Source organism: Sturnira hondurensis, unplaced genomic scaffold, assembly GCF_014824575.4.
Source record: "Sturnira hondurensis isolate 20B ecotype Veracruz unplaced genomic scaffold, ASM1482457v3 Scaffold0014302, whole genome shotgun sequence".
NCBI lineage: Eukaryota > Metazoa > Chordata > Mammalia > Chiroptera > Phyllostomidae > Sturnira > Sturnira hondurensis.
In genome coordinates this window covers 5,232,260-5,257,841 of record NW_028086933.1, presented here as the reverse complement: position 1 = coordinate 5,257,841, position 25,582 = coordinate 5,232,260, and the positions used below count along the sequence as shown (strand labels likewise).

Here is a 25,582-nt window from a genome sequence, read left to right as displayed (position 1 = left end):
GGAGCTAGCGCAAATGGCAAACATACCCTTACTTCCAGGCATAACTTACTCTAAATGACTATGAATCACATTTTAAACTTAAAACATTCACAATATTTAAATATTTAAAACATTAGCTAGCACTCCTAAAATAAAATTTTGGTTTTCGTTGTTAGACTTTAACACCCTAATTTTGATGTCTGTTTTTCTGATTTTTACAGTTTTGATACACGTTCTCACAAAATGCCCAGGTAAATGGGCTCTGCCAGTTTGATGTTTGTCAGGTTGCTTGACCCATTTGACACGTGAAAAACCTAATGCTTATAGGAAAATAAATGACTTGCCCAAAGGTTGTGTGGTTGTTAAATAAATAGCAGAGGTGGAGCCAATCCCAGGCCTGTCTGCCCCCAGCTCTTCACCACCACCGTGCGCATCTCTGGCCCTGGATGCTCTTTTCGTGTCTCTCTGCTTTTGCACCTCCCACTTCCCCGCTCTGTCTTCCTGTCGGGGATTTTTTCTCCCTAGGTAGCCCTATCTGCATACTAACCCCTGTTTATCCTTGAAGACTCAACTCAGGCACCGTCTCCCCTTTATGCTTTCCCTGAATCACTTCCTGTCTTCCTTCCCACTACAACAAAACAGCTGTCTTTCTTCTGTATTTCTAGGACACCCTACCTATAATTCTAATTATTATTTTATTCTGCAAGTTCCCTTGTGTCTCATCCCTACCAAGCCATACCTCCAAACACACACACTGGATCACAGCCGGCCTTGACAGTCTATGAATGTGTGTTGGCCACCCATGAATCCCCAGGGCCTAGGGGTGCTCGGCTTGTAGAGCATGCTCAGTGAAGACACCCAGATATTGACTGTGTAAATGAGATTTTACAAACGCAGACGGCCCTGTTTTCTGAAAAATCCGTGAAAGCTTTAAGGGGGAGCTTGAAGTTTAGCTGAACTTTTTAAGATATAGGACTTATAGGGGAGAGGAAAGAATGTTAAAATTTAGAGCAGGGTGTTTATAATGAGCCCTGAATTGAACATTTCCAAAGTATAACATCATTACAGGAAATGTAAAGAAACTTCAATTGTATTTGTCATTACCAGGCATACTGTGAGAATAATTTAAAATAATTAATATTTTACAGTAAGAGCCCTAAGAGTATACATTAAACATTTTCTGTTTTCTGCCCTTTACAAATGATTACTGCCATGTAATTTACGCTTTGTTCAAGCAAGTACAACAAACATGGCATCTTTTTAATCAGTGTAACCAAGCAGCACGGCAACAATTCGTCTGATCTAATATTTCATAAATGAAACTTGCTTGAGCCGGATGATTTGTCTCCAGTAACTTGGTTGGCAATGAAACCACAAGCTCTGTAGCAGGAGGCGCTTCTGTGCTGCGCTGGCATATCAGTCCTCCTCCCATGGGGAGGCGCTAAGGAGCCAGCGTGGATATCCTTGGAAAGGAGGTGCCATCAGCCCTGGTACTTATTCACTGCTGCACATCGTACACAAGCTCAGGCCCCATCTAAGAAAAAAAATGCAAACACCACAGTTGTCTCTGTAAGAGAATGGAGTCAAGGAAGACCAGTTATTCACTGAAGTTAAAATACAGCAAACACTCTGGAAAGAAGGTGCTGCAGGGTGTGTGTTAACTCCAAACGCATACTTGTGTTGTACAGATATATTTAAGTAAATCAGGCATTTGCTACTCTTTGCTTGGACTAATGTCTAGTCTTTTGAAAGAGTAGCAGCGTTTTGCTGCTATTCCTGTGTGTATACAGTCAGCAATGTTTGTCAAGAGCTTTAGAAGAAAAAATGACTACATAAATGTCAGTAGTTATTAATATTTGGATTTTTTATATTTAGCTATCAAATGTGTTTTCCATAATCTGTGACCAGAAGTCTATTTGTGTCCCTCCAACTATAAATATTTTAAGCAAAAATAACCATTAACCAACAATATTTCTTCTATTCTTTTTAATGCTAAAACAGCGATTTTCAAGCAATGTGCCATGGCACACTGGTGGGCTGCAAGAATTTCTAAAATATCCAATGCCTGGCTATTTACTCAGGGGCACTGACTTGTTTTTTCTTAGACTTGTTTTTCCAAATAAAAAAATGACAACAGCCAACAGGACAATAGCTGTCCAGTGTGAATGAATCAAAATAATAGCTACTTTTTTGTCAGATCAGCAAATAATATATTTTTTGGTGTGCTGCAGAATTTTCATAATTAGTTTGGGTGTGCCATTAGATTAAAAAAAGGTTGAAAATCTCTGTAAGAAGGCAATATTTCAGGGACTGACAATTATGCTTAACTGAGTTTATTTTAGCATGGCTTTTATATTCAAATGATTTAATGTCACTTACTCCTCTGCTTTGAGTAATTATTATAAAAATTAGCTAGCTGACACATAGTCCACCATGCCCTTCTCTTCATTGCTCCTCTCCTTGTCTGTCTGATTCCATAACAGCCACATCATTCAGTCGTCAGCTGAATAAAGTGCGAATGACCCAAAAATACCCTATTCTAGCCCACGTGTAGCCATTTTCACAAATTATTATAATTTATTGTACAGGTATCTGCATCCCTGCCTTCTGATTTTGCCTCCAGACTGTTTCGCTGTGGAAGCAAAAGTCCTGCCTGTGAAGTGTATACCTGGATGGAATACACCCAGCCCAATTAAACTGAGCTGATATCTAAATCTTACATAAGAGGCAAAACTCTTCTTTAAATGTGTGATCTGGTATAACATAAATCTTACTAGCTCATAGCAAATCCAGTAAAATGTTTTTTTTTTATTTTAACTTTTTTATAAATGGTATTTCCACTCTGTTTTCTTTGAAAAATCCAGCCATTTTAAAAAAGTGGTGGAGGGGGTGTCTGTGAAATAGTTGGGTTGACCTACAACTGGTTCTTGATACTGGAGTTCAAATTCTCGTTTATATTCAAAACCAAAATATATCTGAGGGCTTCTTGACACATGTCCAATCCACTAATGCATTTTTTAAGAATCATACAAATTCCCATGTTTGGCGTTGACTCATAGGAACAAAAATAGGTCAAAGGGTATTAGCAGAGCTGCACAAAGCAGTCTACAAACACAGGCCTGTCCTCCTGGCTCGAGCTAGCAATGTTAGCGCTTCACTTTTATGGCCACTAAATTTCTCTCTTGTTTTAATAATTCGAAGAATAAATATAAAAATAAAATCTTGTTTATATAAGAGGTTCAACTTGTTAAAATGCATTGAGGCTCGTGGTACTTTATAGAAGCCAATTTATACTCTCTCTGATGATTTAGAGGTGATAACTTCATGTGATTCATTGCCACCTAGTTCTGAATTTTAATAATATAATGATTCATCATGGTTTTTACATTTCTTAGCGAACTAGCTTGGTTAAAACCACTGCAGTTGTTTTTACTGGGGTCATCTGAACTACAGTTCCCAGAATGTTCATGAAAGGGACAAGCTTATGTGTTCTGAACAGCTGTAATCTATCACGGCTGGTGCCAGGTCGACACATTATGAGTTTACAGTGTCAGCCCAGTGAATTAAAGCTTTGTTGTAGACCAGTTTGCTATGCAATTATTTCCAGTTCATATCCTATAAATCATCAGTCTTCACGTGACAATCAGCAATTTCCAGCTAGCATTCTAAGCATACATGCTGTCTTAATTGTGCTGTCTGACTCTGCACCTAGAACCGTGTGATGTGACTGGTACCAATAGCTCAGAAAATAAACTTCACCTATTTAAGGAATCATCTCTGCTCTCACTTCTTTTTGTCAAGTTGGTTGGTATTTATGTTGAAATAATAGGAAATGAATTTAAAATAGAAACACTTCTCATGTCTTATATCTGCAAACAAAAAAAACCCATAATTTACAATAAATTAGCACAGCAGTTGCTAGTGTAGCTCAGCTGTATTTTGCAATTCTCACACCTAAGCTCACAAGATGACACTTTTTCTGATAAGGTAGTCTTTATGAGATAGTTCTGTAGGTGATTAAATCTGACAGATGTTAGTGAGATGGCGAAGTTCTGAGATGTAACAGCAAATGCTTAAAAAAATTCTTGTTAAAATAATATCATATTCCAGTAGAAAAATCAGTCTTATAAAAGAATAAATCAGTTACAACATTGTATTTCTGTGTCTAAAATCAAAATGAAGGTATTTTATTTACCAATAAGCAAATAAACTAGTTACAGCAAAATAAAATGTAAGGACAAGAATACTTTTAGAATAAAGAATTACTGTAAAATATTATCTTCCCAGTCATTTCTTAGTGTTTACCATCATTGCTGAGCCAAACAAAATAAAATGCTTTAGATAGAAACAGAAGCTGCAGAAATTGAATGTGTCTTTTCATAATATTTTGATACTGTCTGTTCTTCAAAACATGCCTTGAACACTGGCTCCTTCAAAGGTAAAACCTTCATATTCCCCTAAGGCAATGATGGTAACCAGGTGACTGGTGTTTCCAATGATACTCCAGGCTGAACTCTGTTCAGGCTTCATTCTAGATTGTGTAATTAGCTAAACCCAATTAATATTATGGCTTAATTTTGCAATGTACCTTCGTTATTTGGTGGTTTTAGTCCTGGTTTCTTATTTCCAGCAGAAAAAAATTGAAACAGTAGCTCATTGTCCTTGCTTGTTTTTGATTTTTAAATGATGTTAGCTTTGCTAGAATGAATTGATATTATAATCTGTTGAAGCAATATATTACAGCATGTGCTGTTTTCTGGTTTTCTTATCTAAATATCAGTTGCCTAGTGTACAGAATTCATTTATAAATGAATGAACCAGGAAGTTCCCTGAATTGAAATTAACATGCTGGGCCAGATTCTCTGGCTGCATTAGCAACCTCTTACACCAACACTGTGTTCATACAAGTGTGAAAATCAGAGTTCAAGGGTTTTCCTGGCCACCACAATCTATTCATTTCCTAAAACTAAATCTAACAGAGACAGGAAGGACCTGACCACTAGCAGGGGAGAAATAGGGGAAAAGTCAAAGAGCTGGGCGGGACACCCAGATGAGAAGCATCTTGTATTATAGGTCGTAGAGGGGGAAAAGGGTGGGACAGAAAAAAGAAACTTAAAACTTAGTGCCCTGTATCTCATTAGACTATATAACAGGGTAAAAAGTAGCAGTAAAATGGTCTATCGACCCTATGAGACCACAGTGATTTCTTACATTTAGTTACACAATAAATATTTAGTACTTTCCCACATCGATCCGCCACCTGCCAGGCAGTGAAGTGGGGAACAGAAGAGACGGGCACCCTGTCCTCAGACAGTTCTGTTTAGCATTGTCCTAGACATAGATATGTGAGAGAAAATGTGGAGAGAAACAAGCTTCATACTTTAAAGCCCTTCCTACAGGCCAGGCATGGAATTGAGAGGTTTATGCATGTTGATTTCATCCTCACAAAAGTCCACGTGGTGGGTGACAAGTGTTGTCCCCATTTTCAGATGAGGAGATGGCGGTCCTTGCTGTGGGACCGCAAATGGGGAAGTGTCCTCAGAGAACTGCAGCTCTGCCTTCTACTCGCAACAATGACAATGTTTCAGACTCACAGATGATAACAGATTTGTTGAGACAGAGAATTTTCAAATAATACTCATTCACTCTATTTCCCCATCAAAGAAACGAATGATTCAAACTATGAGAATAGGTGCCCCAAACGCATAGGACAGAAACAACACAAGGGTCCCTAAAGAAAAGCTGTTGACGTAAAGCCGAGGCACCACTAGGTCATCGCTGGAACTGTCAGTCGGTAGGGCTGCCTAAGTCCTTTCATGAAATGGGTGGAAGTGTTCAGGAAGTAGAGCTGCAGGCTTGGTGATGAAACTGGTCCCCAGCAGCACCAATACAGTCAAACCCAGGTTTGACTTTAAAGTTATATCAGTCATTAAAATTATTTCGCTGTTCTCTGTCACGAGTAATTGAGCTATATTTAATTTTAATCATTAAAATGTAAAAATAATTTAAAACACCACTAAAATAGTCTGTAGTCAATTTTCTGATAAAGTAAATTTGTTTTTTTTCCCATTTGTGACTTTAATGGCCTCCAGAAAGTTTTGGGGACTAAGTGTTCATTAAAACTATGGAAATGGATTCCAAGCAGGTCATGGCACATAGTGGACAGATAACCACAGGAGATATGCTCCCATAGCCCCACCCATGTTCCACTGTGTTTTTGAATTTCCTAGGTTATTGGTTACTTTTCTGCATGCCTGTTCCTAGGGAAAAAACTGTTATTCCACTGAAAACAGTAATTACAGTCACAACACATAGGACATAGTGCTAATTGAGCAGGAGCGTGTCGTTTTAGTCACCAAAGGCGAACTGATGCACCTATATTCCCTGTTTACATGAATGAATTAGCATGTTCTCAGACTTCTTTCTAAACCAAATCCATTTTATATCTTCCATCTTAAAAAAAAAACAATCCTTCATACCCTTTCCTTTCATTGACTGATTTCGGAACGATGCTCCACGGTGCTGTGAGAAACCAGTGAACAAATTCTCTCTCTGAAATTCCCAGGGAACTTATGCCTTCAGATCCTAGTGTACATCTATCATTTTACTCCCCTGATCCTCTGTTTCCTCACCTATAAAGTGAAAAAGAGTATTCTGGGGGATCATAAGGAACCAGTGAGGTGCCATTTGCCCCCACGGATGAGGTGCGTGGGTTTTCAAGTCAAATAGATCTGGGTTCAAGTTCTGACAGACTTCGCTGTTTTCCAGTTGTGTGACCTTGACCCAGTTACTTAACCTCTTTGAGCTTTAGGTACTTCATTAAAAAAATAAGGTCCATAAAACTCCTCCTCACAATTCAGTATGAATTAAAGGACCTGATTTGTAATCCGCTTTCTCACTAGGCCAAAGCCAAACTCAGAACAGGTTCTCAGTAAGTAAAAGCTGGATTCTGTTTTTTTGTTGTTGTTTTTTGTTTTCCATCATCAGTGTTCATTCCCCTGGATGGTGGTAAGTGCTGCCACAAGTCCAATGAGTACCATTCACATTGTGGGAGTTGAGGGTACCTGGGGTGAAGGGGGTGCTTATGGGAAACTGTGTGAATCATGGCCCCTGGACCAGGCAACTCTGAAAATCTAGAGATTTTCTAATATGGGGACTTCTGTCAGGGCCTATTCGGGGGGGGACTGGTACCTCTGGGAAATTTCTCAGAATTTCAAACTGCACTGTGTCTATAAAACAGCTGTCAGTCAGTTTGAGCAACGCAGCCAAATCAGGGAGAAGCTGTTTAGACGTTCGGCATTATGCTAATCACACAAATACTTTAGGACGCCATTCATAACTAAGAAATGCAGGTATTGCCCTGATGTAATCAATCATTAGCTTGTCTCCTCCAGGTGGTATTATTTTTCATGATAAACTTTTTAAACTGAGTTATAGCTGATCGAACTGGCAGCCCTGGACATTTTTGCATGAAGGATCACCCTAATGGACTACACAACACCTAATGAATGCCTCCGATGCACAGAGACCAGCCTGAGCCAGGGCCCCTCCAGATGAGTAAGACACGGTCACTGCCCTCGAGTTGTTTCCACTAGGTGGTGGGAGATCATTCGTGCAACTTCACTGAGGTGCATGAGCTGGCCAGAAGGCCAGATGGAACGTCGGCTGGCAGGGATGCGGGAGAAATGTCCTCACAGCAAAGCGAGCAGCACAGGCAGGACTCAGGGCTGAGGGCACACCTCCACCCATGATCTTTTTCCTATTTTTTCTTTTCTTTTTTTATATACCAAATTTTTATTGAGCCCCCACTCTGTTCTAGGCACTGTGTGATTGGGAATGACTAAGGAGGCCAGTATGACTGGGGCACAAGACAAGAAGTTGGACCTGCAGATTACACAATGGGCATTGTGATGAAAAAGAAGGGGGCAGGGGTGACAGACGTCACAGAGATGCCCCCCCAAATGTTTTGTGGTTGATTTAATGTTAGGAACAAGGGAACAGGAACAACTGAGGACAACCACAGGGTTTTGAGTCTGGTCACTAAGAAGCCACGGATGCCGCTGAGAAATAAGGGAATGGAGGAGGAGCCGGTTGAAAGTAGATAATTAAGGAGAAGTGAATGGACAAGCTTCAGCCTGTAAAAGATTCCAGTAAGCACTGGGCGTGTAGTCCAAATATTCTTCTACATCACTGCAGACAGATACTGAGTCTGAGGATCCTCATAGACCGGCGACTTTGAGTCTTGGATAAATAGAGAAAAGGGCACTTGAAATTTAGTAAATTAAGATATAACATCTGTGACTAGGCTAGAGATGACCTAGTCTAACCCCCTAATTTTACAAGCAAAGAAACCACATCTCAGACATACTCTCTATTGAGTGGGAGGACCAATCCAGGACTCTACACATTTGAGGGGAAAAAAATCCAGGTTTCTAAAACATTCAAATCTGGAATAAAGATACCATCTAAATCTCTCAGAGTTGTTGTTGTTACATTACAGATGAAAGGTCCTTTTTGAAAAAACATTTATTGTTATATAAACCATTGTCTACAAAACTAATTTCGAATTTAATTCCCAAGAATTCCCATTCCATAAAAAGCCTCAGAAGCTTAGAGTAGCTAGCACTGTTTCTTGCTTGGGAAGACATCACTGTTCTTAGGTCATTAAAATAATGACACCCCCATGCACTTAATAAGGGGGTGCATAGGAGGACAGGGTTGGCTGCTTCCTGAAAGAGCCCTGTTTCTAGAATCCCAGGCATATAAGGGTCACTGACAGCAGTTTCCGCCTCTGAAGGAAGCAAACCCTGCCCTGCTGCTGACCGAGGAAGACTGCTTCATAGTCACAGAACCAGTTAGTGGAGATTTGAAAAAGGAGGCGGAGGCGTGGTGGAGGGGAGCTAGGCAGAGAGGGAAATATTTATAACTGTGACAACATGTTTCCCTGTAATAATTTATGAGCCCACTGAAGAAAAAGGAAACACAGAAACTATGAGTAAAATATCCAAAATGTAAACATCATGCCTTCTGCAAATTTTCTTTAGTTAAAAATTAAGGTTGAGGTTGACTAGAGTAAATGACTATATTTTCGTGGTCTCTTATTTCCTTGATGCTAAGGGTTACCAACTGATTTACAACTTCCTGTGTTGTTTTTTAATCTATATTTGTCAGCACATTTTTAATGTCAGATTACTTAAAATAGACATCTTGGGTCTAAGAGAGCAGGAATAATAATATTATGTTGACTTCTCTAAAAGTTTCATAGCACTTTACAAACATTCTTGTTTTGCTTTAAAAAGCTTTATGTTTCTAAATGAAATTAGTTTCAATAGAGTGTTAAGAGGTTTTTTTTAACTATTATTATTCCAACTGATGATTTCAGGACTGAAAGGCAGTTCACTCAGTATGCTTTGAAATTAAGTAAATTACATGTACCACTTGATCCAAAAAAGGTTTCAGCCTCCTGTTGCTCAGATAGCTTAAACCGTGAAAGAATAACAGGAAGCCCATGAACAGAGAACTAGAATCACAGACTTAGGGTTCTTCCATTATAGTTTCTCTTCTGACTATTGTGATTTATTCTCTCATGTGATTTCTGCAAATTATGGATACTTGTTCAAAAAAGAACATTCTCAAATATAACGGCCACAAAACGGCTTCACCTTTACGCAAGCTACCTTAGGATGTAATTAAAGTGCAACATATATAAAATAAAATATTTAAATTTATATTTGATAATTCAGAACAGGGTTTCCACAAAAATAAGTACATAACTCATCTTTATTATGCTGGCTAATTGACAGATACTGATATTTAATTCTAATGCTTAAAATAAGAGATAATGTAGAGTATTTCCTGTTCATATTTTAAACAGTAAAAACCTCAGCCCTGACCAATATGGCTCAGTTGCTTGGGTATCATTTCTCCAAGCAAAAGGTCACTGACGTAGCTCCTGGTCAGGGCATGTGCCTGGCTGGGTTGAAGGTTTGGTCCCAGGTTAAGGGACATGCTGGAGGCAACCAATCAATGTTCTTTCTCACATCAGCGTTTCTCTCCCTTTCTTTCTCCCTCTCTTCCCATGTCTCTAAACTAAATAAATAAATAAATCTTTTTAAAAAACCTTTATGGGGCAAAGAGGGGGAAGGGGCAAGTCAAGGAACATGACTAGAGGACTCATGGGCGTGGACAATGGGAAGGCAGTTTCCTGTGGGCGTGGCTGAGAGGGGAGAGCAACAGGGAAAGGGGTAGGACAACTGTAACAGAACAACAGTAATGGAAAATTAATAAATTAATAAAAAATCAATAGAATACCCTCAATGGAACCAGAGAAATTTTATCTATGATCAGAACTGTTTGAAAAAATTTACAACTGAGTTCAAGGATATGCCTTTTAGAGTATAATTTACTAAGCTAAACAAATATATACTGAGTGGCTCCTAAAATATTTTTGAAAAGCATTAGTTATTTTCTAAATGTTTATAATGGAACCAACCATACTTTCCATCTCTCCCATTGAAGAAGTTGGAGGATAAGATCAGTCAAAAATACAATCTTGAATTTAGTAATTCCAAGAGCTCCACTATTTCAATTTTCAAAAGAAAGACTTGTTGAAAGTTTGCCCTATGTGCCCTAAGTCTCCACTTTTGATGAAATTTGTTGAAGGAAATTTTTTTGAAGTGAACTCAGTCTGGACAACCACAGACCACACTGGATGCTGAAAAACAAAAGATAAAAAGAGTAATAAATTGAGCTGGGGGTGGAGGAAAGGCAGACTTTCTCATCTGAAAGTTAGTTGTAAACACTCTTCTTTTCGAAGGAGGAGATTTGCCTTAGTGCTGACCAAGTACCTAGTTACGCCATGCTAGGCGGGTCTCCAAAGAGAAGTTGTTTGAGTCCATGGAATTCCCCGAATGAGGTGGCATTGGGTACATGTTTGGTATTACCAAGACTGCGACTGTATAGAAACAGGGTGAAGGCCTGTTTTCATTAAATCCTCTCATTAGACTGCTCGGGCAAGATGAACAATTCCATGTGGAAATAGTATGGGGCGGTGTCCTCCATACGGCCACTCCAGTGTGTCTTCCAGTGCTCAGCATTAGAGAGAAGACCCTTTCAGTAATAACAGGAATTATAAATAATAATAATAATACTCCCTTGGGTTTAATAATGCTTTCCCTTTGAAGAACTCCCATCATTTTCATTCGCATTATCTAATTTGTGCTTGAAACAATTCAAAGAAGTAGCCAGGTGGCAATTACCATCATCCTCCTTTTACAAATAAATAAACTGAGGCCCAGGGATTTTCTTAGCATCACACAACCAGGAATAGAGCCAAAGCTAAAGCCTATAATTCAGTGGTCTGTCTCCCAGATCACTGCCGTGTTTGCAAGTATCTGGGTATCTGAAGAACAGTTCTGTCCCTCAGGAAATATTTGTACCAGGGCCAGATCTTTTCCTTTTAAATTGCATTTACTCTAAGAAGGCACTCTTTTTCAAATTCATTAGAGAGGATTTTGTTTTCTGAGGTCGTTAAGGTAGGAGTACTCAGATTTCTTTTCAAATTGTGTTGGCCTGAAGCAGAAGTATGCTTGAAATACTAAAGATGTCTAAAATACTCTGGAATCAGTTTCTTTAACTATCTAACTTTATTTTTTTTATTTCAAGCCCAAGTTAAACAAGATCAAATCAAGACATATAAATAAAAATGGGCATGAGGTGTTAACTGGAGTGTCCTGCCAGGTTGCAGATTGGTTGAGTGTGGCCTGCCAACTTAAATTCCTACTTGGAGCTTCAGCTGGAATGAGTAGTCTTCATTTCCTGTCCTGACTTGTACTGTGTTACCGTTCACTGTGCAGGTGATTAGCATGTGGATCTGATGGTCTCAAAGCTCTATTAAGTTATAAATGTTCAAACTACCAGTATGCTAGAGTAAAAATAGAAGTTGCTATTAGATGTCTATTCATACCCTGCAGAAGCCTGGCAACATTCTGAACCTTTTCAGAATGTAAATACTGCATATTAAGCATAGGAAAGAAAATTAATGTGCTGCATTTGCAAATTTATTTCCAAGTCAAAAATGCAAAGGAGGAGGAGGATCTCATAGCAGAATTGATATTCTACATTTATGAATGTAGAAGGGTATATTAAGAAGTTTGTAATGGCCTGAACACAAAAGAAAAACACTTCAGAAATGAATTAATTTAGTTTCTCTGATAATCTTAGCTTTTGAATTTACTCTCTTTTGATTTTAAATTTATGGCCTCAGTATGACATTACCAGAGTTTACTGCATTTTGCAGGTGGTATTCATATGTTGTTACTTTACGTGCAGTATATTGTGGGCAGTGGATTACAATTTTTTGTTAAAAATTCCCAGAACCACTCAAGTACTTCTTAATTAGACTTGCAAATCAGCAATGCTTTCCTCTTGTGGGGGAAAAATACTTAAATCATTGCAGGAATTTTGTGCCTTTTTTCCTTGGTATTGGGAAAAGTTTGCAATAAAGTTTGCTTTTTAAAACTTTGACATTTTTTAGTAGGTTCTTATTTACATATGAAGTCATCTTTTGACAATTCCAAACAAATGCCTTTTTAAAGGAAACCAGAGTTTTGTATGTGTTCCCTCCAGCTCCAAAAGGGTCTAACAGATTTATCTTGCTGTCTGCTATTCAAAACTGTGGAGAGTTGTCGTCTGAATGACATTTTCAATGTCTCGAATAATTTAATAATTGACACTTTAATCATAGATTTCAGAAGGACAAACACGACCCACAAGTCACCTGTACTTTCTCCAGAGAAAATAATAAACAAGATAAATAGCAAAAAACAAAAACAAACAACAGAAACCAAATAACAACAAAAAAGAAACAATAAGAGTTAATAGGATCAATAATGTTATCATATAAAGTAGAAAAAAAGCATGAAGTAACATATTTTTCAGATAAAAGCTTTATAATTCTCAGACACAGTAAGATCTGAAAGCAGATTTGAATTCCTGTAAGTATGGTTTTAGACCTAAACTGACCCTGTACTTTGTTCCAGAAGGCTTCAAAATTCTTATCCTTTATTCCCACGCTAGAGGTCCATTTCATACTGAAGATATAAACTCAAAAGATTTATAGTGATTTTATTTGGCTAGTAAGTAAAGATCTGGGATTTTTTTTAAAGCTACATAATGGTTGATGATGAAACTTTGTTCTTATGGGTATTAAATTATGCCAAAAATCCATTTACTTGATATTCTTTAAATACCATAGCATGCCTCAGCGAAAGCTCAGATTGTAAACTGTCTTAAATAACACTAATGAAATGTACACATAATGAACAATATAACTAAATTAAGTTAATTTTCATGTAACAGATAACATATGGGGGAAAGGTATATCGGTAAGTTATCTAAAACTAATTTTCTAGCGACCACATCTGTAGATGTTATTTATTGTATGTTCCCTTAACAGCCAATTATTCAGTTTAGAAATCTATTCTCTTCTTTATTAGAGCTTTTAATGTACTCACCTTGGTTCAAATGGTCTGCTCATTATCTGAAAAAATATAAACGGCATTCACATGGAACAACATGATTGTTTTTTATTATATCCATTTGTGTGCAAGCATTCAAAAATGGCAAGAGAAACACATTTATTGCTTTACATTCAAAGTAATATTTAGGGGGTATTTGAAAGTCAAGCAAAACCAATCATTTGGCCAAATGGATGTATGTATATAATCAGAAACTCCTGAGTTTTAATCTCAGCCTTAGGCCTCAGGCAAGTCACTTAAAGTCTTTCCCTTTGTTTCTTGATCTGAAGATTATGGGTGCTATTCTCTTGTAGAAGAAGGGGGGTTGATAAATCAGGGTTCCAAAAAGGAGGGTTGTTTTAATAAACGTATTTGATCCTTTCTCTGTTTTTATTTTTCTAGATTTAAAAGGTAACATATTAGACTTTTGAGGAAAAAAATATGAGACAATTACAATTCTACAAGAATGTATAAAAATAGTTATAAAACTAGCTTTATTTAATTTGCTTCAACTATTCATAGACTTGAGGAAATTATAATGTTCTTTTAGAAAATCTAACTTAATAAAGCTGACCATGTCTCTCTGTTTTAAATAGATTTTATTACTGAACCAGTGATGTTGTAAAACATGAGGTTTTGTTAAAAAAAAAATACAAAGGCCTAATTGTATTTTTTTAAAGAAAGTATTGCATCAGACGGTTTCATTTAAACATATTTGCTGGCTCTGTGCTCTCACCACAATTATTGATTCTAATTTTTCTTAAACTTGTTTTTTTAAAAATACTATTTAATGGGGGAAAATGACTGTTATGCTTCTGGGAACTGTGTTTATTTCAATCTATGTATCTGACTGTACACTTTCATATTATTAGTGAGATGACTTTGTATTTACTCTCATCTGAAATTAGGACCCTTTTTTTCCCTTGCAGCGTCTTCCTAACACAGACAAATGTAGCTCTTCATGAAAGAGAAAAGGTAGCCATGGCTTGGTTCACTGGTAGTGTGCCAAACACCCTGTGAAAGAAAAGAAAAGAAATGAAATGCTCACCCCCGGCTTTGTGCAGATTAAATCAAATGGCTAGTTGTATGAGCTAAATTCGTAAAAGTCCAAGAAAAGCCGACTCTCAGTCAGAGCTTCAGGTTTGGGGAGATAAATGGAGCTTCATTCCACCAAAGAAGTGACGTGGAGCTAGAGAGGCGCTCCGAGTTTCTGAGTGTGTGCCCAGTGTACACAGCACCAAAGGCCAGGAAAACTGGGTGACTGGCGAGTGGTTCAGATTAGCCTTATAAAGAAATCCAGAACACACGGGTATGCAGGATAAAATAAGAGATTTGAGCCCTGGCTGGTGTAGCTCAGTGGATTGAGCATGGGCCTTCGAACCAAAGGATGGCGGTTCGATTCCCAGTTAGGGCACATGCCTGGGTTGCAGGCCAGTTGCCAGCAGGGGACGCACAAGAGGCAACCATACATTAATGTTTATCTCCCTCTCTCTTTCCCTTTCCCTCTAAAGATAAATAAGTAAAATCTTTTGTAAAATAAGAGATTTGAGCACAAATATCTATTTACACTTACATGTATACTCCAGTAGAAGAAGGGGCACAGGTAGGTGGGAAGATAGTATAATCTGCCTCTGACAGGATGAAAAGGGAATCTTTTGAGAACTTCCACCAAGAGGTGAGAGAAAAGCATCAGAAAGGCCCAGCCGGTGCATGGAAAAGCATAGCCCAAGGCAAACATGGCAAAAGCAACCAAGAAAATTTGGCTTCATTAAGAGGATGTACTTGTGCCTTGTACATGGGCTCACACTTGCTTGCTCAATACCTGCAGTAAAGTCAGTAACCTCCATTCAGTTCCTTTCTCTCTTCTCCTTTCAATGTGTCACTTACCACCACTCCCCCTAAGTTTCTATTTCTCACCCTATGTTATGGTCTGTACCACCAATCATCTTCCTTTGCCTCTGTATTCCCTTGCACAGCCTACTTATTTTACCTTTAATGTTTCAGAGGACACTAAAACATATTTAGCTGTTTCATTTCCCTGGCTTGGTAAAATAAAGAGCAAGATAAGGTGGAGGATGAAGATACAAGCATTGAGAAAAAAGGTACAACTAGTTTGGTAGGAAGCTGCAAATGTTTGTATATTCCATCTAGAAAAAAACAGGCTTATGAATGTGATGAGAGAAAAGAACCGTTCTGATATGTTTCTTGATATTCTATTTTGATTAGTATTTAGTCAACTTAAGATAAACAATCTGGCATGATGTCATCTAACAGAATAGAGATTAAGGGCTTAATAATATCAATAGTTTCCAAGTATGGCAATATGATGACATGTTACAGTTCACTGAAAACTGGGTAGGCCAAGAAGTAGACACACCAGGGTGTGACTCCCAGACCTATCACTGAGTAACTTTTTGTCTAAGCCAGTTGTTTAACCTCTTGGTTTCCAAATTTACTTGATTGTCAAGTTAAGACACTCCAGTTCTTCTATATATGTATACTAAGAAGCAACTTTTTATAAAATCAAATTAAAATTAAAAATATGGCTCTTGCTGGTGTGGCTCAGTGAACTGAGTGCTGGCCTGAAAACCAAAGGGTGACTGGTTCAATTCCCAGTCAGGGCACATGCCTGGGTTGCAGGACAGGTCCTCAGTAGGGGGCGCACAGGAAGTAATCACACATTGATGTTTCTCTTCTCTTTCTCCCTCTCTCTAAAAATGAATAAATAAAATCTTTAAAATTTAATAAATTATATTACCAATTTAAAAAAATAAAATAAAATAAAAATATGAATTCAATGTAAAATACATTGGTATGGCCAAGCAGTAACTTAGCCTCCAGTACATTTCAAAACTTCTTCAAGTAAAAATAAATAACATTTAAATGATGAAATATTATAATATGTAAGTTCATGTGAAATTAAAAAAATGAATGTATGATCATTTTAGGGTTTTTCCAGGCCTCATGGAATGATAATGATTTGAATGTATACATTTTCAGAATACTGTCTTCAAACTTGTAGGCTGAGAGTTGACTTTGTCAGCATAGAGTTAGTGCATCCATCTCAGGCTACAAAAACAGGCTCAAGGAGCTTACTATATAAACTAGAACATCAATTTGTAGATTTACAGTAAGGAATGCAGTCAGCATGAGAATCGGAGCACTGAAGTGGATCTATCTTTACAGATCATTTGAGAGATGCACAGTCAGATTATGATCAAAATGTTGGTGTTCAACGGGGAATTAGAACAAGAGGGGCTAATCAAATGATTCAGACATTTAATGACGTCAGTGCAGTCATCTACTCTTTCTCTGTGGCGAGATGGACACCACTGAAGTTGACTTCTTCAACTCCTGTTTCTTCTTTCCTCTGTTAACCAACCGACACCCTTCCTCCGTTCGACACACTCTTGCTACAGATTTAGGAAATGCTTCCAGCGAAAATCTTGCTTTGCCCTCAGGGTTTCTGATTGGTTTTGTAAGAATCTCTGATTTACTGTGTGCTAGCTTCATACATTAACCTTTAGTGGTGTTATCAAGTTCATTATCAAGTTCTTGATGGCCACGTTACTATTGCCTCCGAGAATAGTTAGTTGTATATCTTGCTGAGTAATATTGAAAACCATCAGGCGGTTATTGAATGTTTTAAGCATATGACCTTCTGCCAAAATTGGAGAAGATGTGCAGGGTATCTCAAATACTGTCTCTACATACAGAGAGCTTTTAAGCAGCAAGCTTAGGAAGGGGACACTGACCCACGAACAATGAAAGCTCAGAGAAGTACAGAATGAAGCCCTAAACCACATAGTATAGCAAGGGAATTAGACAGTGGGTAGAAGAAAATGCTCATTATCCAATACAGAGCTGAAATGGTAAATTGTGGTTACACACAAAAGGCTTTATCATAATACAGCTCTTTTCTTCCCCTTCAGCAAATGATAGAAACTGTCAAACCTTCAGGTGGCCTGTTCCCCAACCCTCTAGAAGAAGGAATCTCTTTTGATATTTACTCAGCGTTCATAGAGCCACCCCCAACACTGGATACAGAAATAGAGGTATGTTTCCTTTTGTGTCTTAATTCACCCTATCTCAGCATAGTATTCCCTCTGGCTGAGAGGAAACGAAGCAATTGCTTTTCTGTTTTCTCTCACTCTGATTTTTCCTAGCTAAATGTAACTATTTGTTTCAGCGTTGATTCACAGGTGGGCCAGTTGAGGGTGGCTCTGCAATTTTAATCTTTCCCACTCCACTTTCCCCAGTCTCTGCCTTCACTTTCCCAAAAGTAAGCACCATCAGCACCATGACGTGATCTGTCGGGATACTCATAAATAATGAAAATGTAGGATGATGTCGAGTTACAACCTCCTGATAGACTGACCTTTTTCCTGGTAGAAAAGCACCCGGGAGAAGTTTGGGGCTGCATAGAAGTCCCTGAGCCTTGTTTACTTTCCATATTCCAGGAACTGGATCAAGAACTAGGCCCTCAGGAGTCCCGGCCAGAAGCCAGCGCCTCAGACACTGATGCTTTGGTTGGTTTCACTGTTGAAGATGTAAAATCAGTGCTGGCTCGAGTCACAGATGACATTTTAATCGGCATTCAGGTACTCAGCCTTGACAGTGTGCTCACTTACTTCATTACTGGTTAATCAGCCAGCCTCATCCTTAGTGTCTGTAATACCTACATTCAGTCAGCAAGAGCAGTGCTTATGGAGGAGTTCAATTTTACATCTCCACGTTATTCTCAGTTGAGTCATCTGAGACCCAATGAGATCACAAAATAGATCCACTGAGAGCACATAGTGTCTTGTGTGCTTTCAGTTTAAGAAATCATTCAGCATCGAACCCAAAAAATAGTAAAGACTTTGTGCCTTGTCACACAAAAATTGCTCAGACGAGAGTACAGTCCATTTCTGGAAACAGTAAACACTGATGATCAAAGTATAATTCTCAGCTGTTTTCTCACTAAATTTCCAAAAACAGATTTTCAAATCTTTGAACTCCCGCTCATATAGTTTGTTTCTTCCCACCTATTACTAACAGCGAAGCAGTTCACACCAACGGCTGCGCAAACCCGTGACGGCCACAGCCATCGCAACAGGAAGTGCCAATGATGGATCCGTTGGCTTGGCGTTATGCTTAATTTTTTTCCATTAAAAAAAACAAAACAAAACAAACATTTCTACCTACACAAAGACTTGCATCATTGCCCAGGCAAAGTGATGAAATAAGTGAATTGCATATTTTGAGAGGACTTATAATTTCTTGCAGAAATGACCATGAATCAATAAGACAGTTTACAACATGTTTAAAATATTAATGCATCTTAGGGAAAGATTTAGTTGATGTCTAAACATGAGACTGTATATAAGAAGCTCACTGTATTAACAACTAATTTAGAAAGAGCAAAGATTAGCCTGGCATAAGCATAGCTTGTTACTTGTTGAATCATCAAATGTTAATGCACTATTTACACGAACATTTAATGATTTGATGCCAACAGAATCAGCCAAAGTCCTTGGCTTAATAAGGAGTATTTAGTGTTTACCAGAAATAGTGGAAGAACACGTTTTACACAAAGCTTTATTGTTAACAACCCCATGAATGTAATAACTGGTTACTGTGTGGAAGGGCAGAGTGCAGTGAATTAAACTGAGTTCATAACATATCTCCTTTTTAGATTTGATAACATTTCATCTAAATATAGTTTATGTATAATCATGGCCCTGGGCTCCTTTGCAATCCTGTGGCTCTGAAATTATTGCTCAGGAACTACTAGACAGTAATAGAATTGTTCGCAGGCCCCCAAAATTGAAAACATTTTACCAAGGCTATGTTCATGTAGTGAGTATATTTTTAACTATTCATTGATTTTTTTAAATATTAGAGTCTGCAGCATTTATAACACTACTCTATAACAGGAGGAATATGACTGCTATACATGTTCATGATTGTCCCACTGGCCTGCAGTTATCCTTAACTGGGCTTGGAAGTTCATTAGCTGGTTCATCTAAATATAATTCAACATAGAAAGAACTTGGACTGAAGGTGAAGGATGTGGATCCTTTAGGTGCTACAATCATTTCCATGTTAAGTGGATTCATGGATTAGCTTGGGCCAAATCACTGCCAATATTTCAATAAAATGACATGATAATGTGGATTTATTCAGTGTTTCAAGATAGCAAATCTCCTTATGTGTTTTCTTCCAATAATCCTAATACACTCTGGCCATATTAGGCAGGCACTTCTCTGGCAAATCAATTGAGAAATGAGAGACACAAGGAGACTGAGCCATTTGTCCAGAGTTTCCAAGATCAGAAACTGGCGAAAGACTCTGAATGAGAGCTGTAAACTGGGTTCTAGTTCAAATTCCAGAGGTATCCACAAAACACACATAACCTCCAATATCACGACCAGACTACTTTGGATTTTAATACCCCCGTGGCGTGGCACTCTTTCAGTGTTTACCCTTGTGTGTTGGTCAGATTCCACGTTGGGTAGTCACTCTCCTCTTACCTAAATCTCTCCCCTTGTTTTAGGTGGGTAAGTTATTTTCCAGTTCTAAAATCTGCCTTCCAGTGTTCCTGGCTCTTCAAACTGCCGCATCCCTTTTCAGAAGTACCCACATGCCAGTGGTCAGTGGTTCTAGACCTTCCAAATACGATGGCCTGCTGTAGAAACATTTGATAAACTGCTGCTTGTAAGATGTTTAAAGTGTTCCAATGGTTTTTCTTCTCATGTATTTAAAAATCACACTGCTATTATATTTTTGGAGGAAAAGGCAGTAGAGAGATCATGTTTTAAGTATAGTATTTGTCAGAGCTCCTTCTCCAGCTGTGGTTAGAGGCATATTTCACTTTATATAACTCAGAAATTTCTAAAAATGCAGTGTAAATCCTTAAATTCTTTTATGCTAATCCACTTACTTTCCCATTGACTCGCTTTATAGTTTTAGAGATTTATTAAGATTGAAGTTATCTTGGCCCTGAGTTGTTAATTAAAATTATACTGAATAGAGCAAACATTTTAAGGTTCTATAGTTTAGTTGTTTTAATTTTAAAGATACATTCAAAATGAAATTATTTTGGCCCTGAATTGTATAATAAAAGATTATACCCAGTGGAGCAAACTTTAATATATTTAAAGAATTACATTTCAGAAAAATATGAATGCTAACACTAGAGTCTCGCTGTTAAATGTTGGCTGTTGGCCCTGTCTATGCAACAGGGTAAAATCAAATGAAGATATTGAGGGAAGCTTGACATCTTGGGCCTACAGGTATTTTTAGATCAACTTGAATTTCCAGGTTAGAAAACCTGCGAGTGAGATCAAGGTGGTGACCACTGAGAGGCTACTGAGCCCAGGCCACGCATTTCCCATTCTTCCTATGAGGAAACAGAACATCCCAATCCTGGCTGGTGTGGGACAGCTGGTCCCTTCGGCAGAGTTCTAGGGAATAACAAGGAGCAATGGTGGGCTAATGACAGTGTGCTCTGGACCAGACAAGGAGTGTTTCCATCCAGCTCTGCTGGTCATGTCTAAAGTATTGGTTCCCATGGTGGCCTGGGGATCTTAAACATTACTCCACGCTGTTAGATGGGCACCTTACTGTCATGCATCCTTGCCCCAAAGCCCACACTTACGCAGATGAATTCCATTTCAGTGAAACACCAGGAAGGTCTCCAGCTGAGTGTGAAAAAATCCTGGTGAGACAGTGAAACAGAACCTGGAAGATGATAGTACCTCTGTCCTTAGTTGAAAAGAAATGAGATTATTGATGGGCACAGAACACATGACAGTCAGGCACTGCTTAATGACTGAGATACATCCTGAGAAATGTGTCATTGGGCGATATTGCGCCAACACCACAGAGTGTACTTAGCATCGAACATCATCAAGCCCACACCATCATCATCGAACACACCAAAGTTCTGCAATACAGCCTATGTTCTCAGGCTGTAAGCCTCTACAGTACGTTGCTGTGCAAAACAACATGAGACTAAATGAAGCGCAAGGGAGAATGATGCAATCAAGAAACGCAGTAAACGTGAGGTGTGTGAGTCTGTTGCCTGTATAACACAGCATACTGTTTTACAGCAAACTATTTTTATAAGTAGAAAGGCTGCACTGTAATGTTAAAAAGTGTAGTACGTTCAATACATAAACCAGTAAAGTAGTTGTTTATTATTGTTATCCAGTAGTGTGCACAGTACATAATTGGTACGTGCTGTACTTTCATATGATTGGTAGCACAGTGTGTTTGTTTACACCAGCACCACCACAAATGCGTGAGTAATGTGCTGTGCTGGGACATTACAATGGTTATGACGTCACTAGGCAATGGGAATTTTCCAGCTCCATTATAATCTTAATGGGGCCACGGTCATATACGTGATCTATCTGGGACCAAAACGTCCTTGTGTGGCACAGAATTGAAAGTGGGAAGAGTCACTTTAGGGAGAGCAGTGTTTCCCACCCTTTGGAATTGTGACAAGATTGTTTCTCCCAACCGTTTCGTGCCGATATGGTCTAATATGTTGCATAACATAAAGACGTAGGAGTAACATATTTTTTTGATTTAATTCTTCTTTGCTTTTATTAAACTAGCTCACTGTTTCTCTACATTGGCTGCTCCAAAATAGTACTAGGAAAGTATCTCAGCAGTTTTATTTACTGTGTGTGTTCTAGACCAGCATAAGTATTTGACGATAGGACAGTGGGCCAATAAATGAAGTATTATATAGAGAACACAAAGAGAAGCTTATTAGATAAGATTAAGGCCTTCATAGTTCATATTTCACTAGTAAGCCAAAGAAACACCAGGTAATTTTTTTAAATCTACACAAAAATTTCACTTTCACTTTCTCCCACCTCCAACCATTAAAATGGCCTGACCAAATGTCATCAAAACAAGCACCATGAACACATCAAGTCCTTTAAAGGTAACTATCTCCGGTGTTGTTTCTTGGCATAGGTGGTCTTCATGGCATGGGATGGTGTGATCTTAAATCCTTGTAAAGCATATTTTTGAAATATTTCACATCATATCACTGAAATATAACATTGGTGAATATATCACAAAAGTAGGAGTTGGAAGTTTGCGTTTAAGAGCTACCATGTAATATTAACTCAAAAAATTTTAACTGCTTCCTGTTTTAGGTAAGAACAAAGACCCTAGGCAGTGCAGTGTCTTGCCCACGGCTGCTGAGCTAACCAATCCTGAGTCTCCGCACTCCTAGACGGGTGCCCTCTTTTCAGCTCTCCCAGAATCATGCCCAAGGGATTAGAGACTCCTAAAAAAGGACCGTTTCTTTGTGACCTGGGAGAATGTGTTCATCCCTCCTTGCCTCCTCCACCCAACCACCAAAGAAAGGAACAAAGGAAAAACCAGAGGACAGAGTTTGATCTGAGGCTTGATAAAACTTAAACAAACAAACGAACCAACAAACCTGGTACTCAAACGAGGATCCAGAATTTACACCAATGTGATCTTTTCAAAAAATATCGATTCTGACTGTGTGAAGGTAAAACAAAATCTCATCAGATAGAGCAGCTAGGATGAACATGTCAAAACTATCTATTGTGGTCATAAAGATATAAATAAGAATGAAACGTTATATCTTGATTTTTTTAAGTGTCTTCTGTATACATTAAAATAAATTTCTCCAAATATAATTACCTTGAAAACTTCAAATTATTTTATAGACACGAACATTCTAAACTTCAAATTAGTTGTAAACATACATGTATAAACTACTTCCATATATTTGTAGATTTTTTAAAAATCATCTAAACAAAAACACCGATTATACCACATCACCCACCACTGGTTTCTCTATACATGCTTTTATTATCCATCATGAAGACAAGAAGACATTTCCAGAGCTACTACGTTCAGTTAACAGGAAAATATTCTGGGAGTTGTGCAGGTAGCAGTGTTAGCCCACAGATCATCACTGCCAGAAGCTAAATACTATCGCAGCTGTAGCAAACACTAAAACCCGTCAGCAATCACTTCCTTTTTTTCACCCAAACTGTACTACAACGTGGCATAATTCCAGGAGTTATATTGTTTGATGAATACTTTTAATTATGAAAATTGTTCTAATTGTAAGATTATTTGTGTTGTTATTTCACACCAGAAGCTGTCCGGGATCCCATTCAGAATGCATTACACAGGAGACAAAAACATTTATTGCAAAGGGGTGGGGAGACCAACAACATTGCAATAACTGAGCCCTGAGCAGTTATTCTGACTCAGTGCTTATTGGTAAAGTCTGTCTGAAAATACAGATAAATTATCCTATCTTCCAACACAAGGCTTTGTGAAAAATGGCTGTCCAAATACCACTTCCTGTTCATAGCAGACATGCTATACATTGGGAATGTGCAGAGAAATATGATAAAGTGTTATCACATCACTACAGGCTGAAACACAGCTATGTCTGCAAAACAGGAAGGTGTGTGAGGGATAATGTCTGTCTTTAGGCACTATAGTGTGTCAAAACCACAAAGACAATGTGCAGCGAAAGATAGCTCCATCATAACCACTTTTTTATGATTGTCTTCACAGACCGAGATAAACGAAAAGCTGCAAATACAGGAAGAGGCCTTTAATGCACGAATAGAAAAATTGAAAAAGGCCTGAGGACTCGGTACAAAGAGAGTGATGCCAAACTTCACAGAAACAAACGAAACCAGTCAGAATAATAGACCCTCAAGAGCATCGTATCTCCTATATTTAGTTTAGAGAGGAAAAACCAAGCCCCACTTTTTATTATCCTAAGTAATTAGAAAAGTATTGGCCCCAATTTTGCTATCTCCTGTCTCATAACAGCCTCTGAATTTATTGCACTGAGTGTAATAAGAACATTTTGTCTACAAGAGTTTGGAGAATTATATATAAAAACACAATTACTTTTACAATCCTCCTTTGACATTTTGACTAATAAATGTTATCCATCTTCAAGAAGAATGAAGCCAACATTTTTAAATAAAGAAAAAATGATGATTTTATCCATAGTGGCCCAAATGAACTGCCACATTAAGGAGTACTGTTACCAGATACCACTAACCACACCACTGAGGGTAAAACTTGCTAAACAACAGCTATTCAAATGCATATATTAGAGTTTTTTCCTTAAATCGTTTGGTTTTCTTATTTAAACGTTTCAGTGTGAAAACAATTTTCCGAAATTATATAATGCAGTTTGAAGCACTTTAATTTATTCTGCACTGTATTTGTTATTTCTAATCTTGTTACTCTCCCAGGAGAATACATGACCTATATAAAAAGAAGCAGTGTATAAATGGTTATTAAAGACCAACCTATATATAGATTGTAAAAATCTTAAATATAAATCAAACTCACAGAGCTCTTAAACTTAACCATTATATTCCAGTAGAGTGGTTGAAAACATCTCAAGCCCTTAAATACATTTATTAAAATGTGATTTCAAAAGAAAAATAGCCATTTACTAACAGATCGTCCCTAGTTAGACAAATTAAACCAATTACAACTTAGGCCCTTTCCAAATGTCTTAGACTTCAGAGTATTCTACAGAGAGTGTTGCTAGAAGGGACAGTTCCTTCAAAAAGTCTCCAATTCCTACTGGAACCGAACACACTTGCACCTTGGAGACGCTTGGTCCAATATGCCCAGTCTATGCTCTGACCTCTGGCTATAACCTCACCCTCTCCATTAGTGCCAAAGAGATTGCCCAAAATGTGTTTATTTGGGGCACAGACAGATATGACAGCATTTGGTGATTTTTCTAACTGTGCTGATCGATCGTGTAAGAGGGGTCCTTAAGATAAAAGCATGTTTATTGTGCATGCAGTTCCAAGTCTGGAAGGTGTGGAGTTGTGCCGAGATGTGTTTTTTCCTTGAGCTGTCCTGCTAACTGAAAATGCTCTTGGCCATAGGAGAGCTCTCATGTCTTGATTCCATCAGTCTTTTCTCCAGGGAAAGCAGGCGAAATTAGAGAAGCCACAAACCGGAATAAAGGAGCTTGTAGAAATCACCAAACCCAGTGACTTCAAATGAAGTCATTGGCACAAAGTGGACCTGCATTTCTAATCAACAGT

General features: G+C 38.1%; 1 protein-coding gene across 4 annotated transcripts in view; it reads left to right on the top strand.

Annotated features, from left to right (window-relative positions):
• CABCOCO1 (ciliary associated calcium binding coiled-coil 1) overlaps window positions 1-24,281 on the top strand; it is a 114,886-nt gene extending 90,605 nt beyond the window's left edge. For all 4 annotated transcript variants that reach the window (XM_037062700.1, XM_037062702.1, XM_037062701.1 and 1 more), the window contains 3 exons: window positions 17,429-17,551; window positions 17,957-18,097; window positions 24,069-24,281. In XM_037062700.1, coding sequence (XP_036918595.1) covers window positions 17,429-17,551; window positions 17,957-18,097; window positions 24,069-24,143 — 339 coding nt within the window. In that variant the 3' untranslated portion in view covers window positions 24,144-24,281. The remainder of the gene's footprint in view (window positions 1-17,428; window positions 17,552-17,956; window positions 18,098-24,068) is intronic.
• Window positions 24,282-25,582: the final 1,301 nt, after the last annotated feature.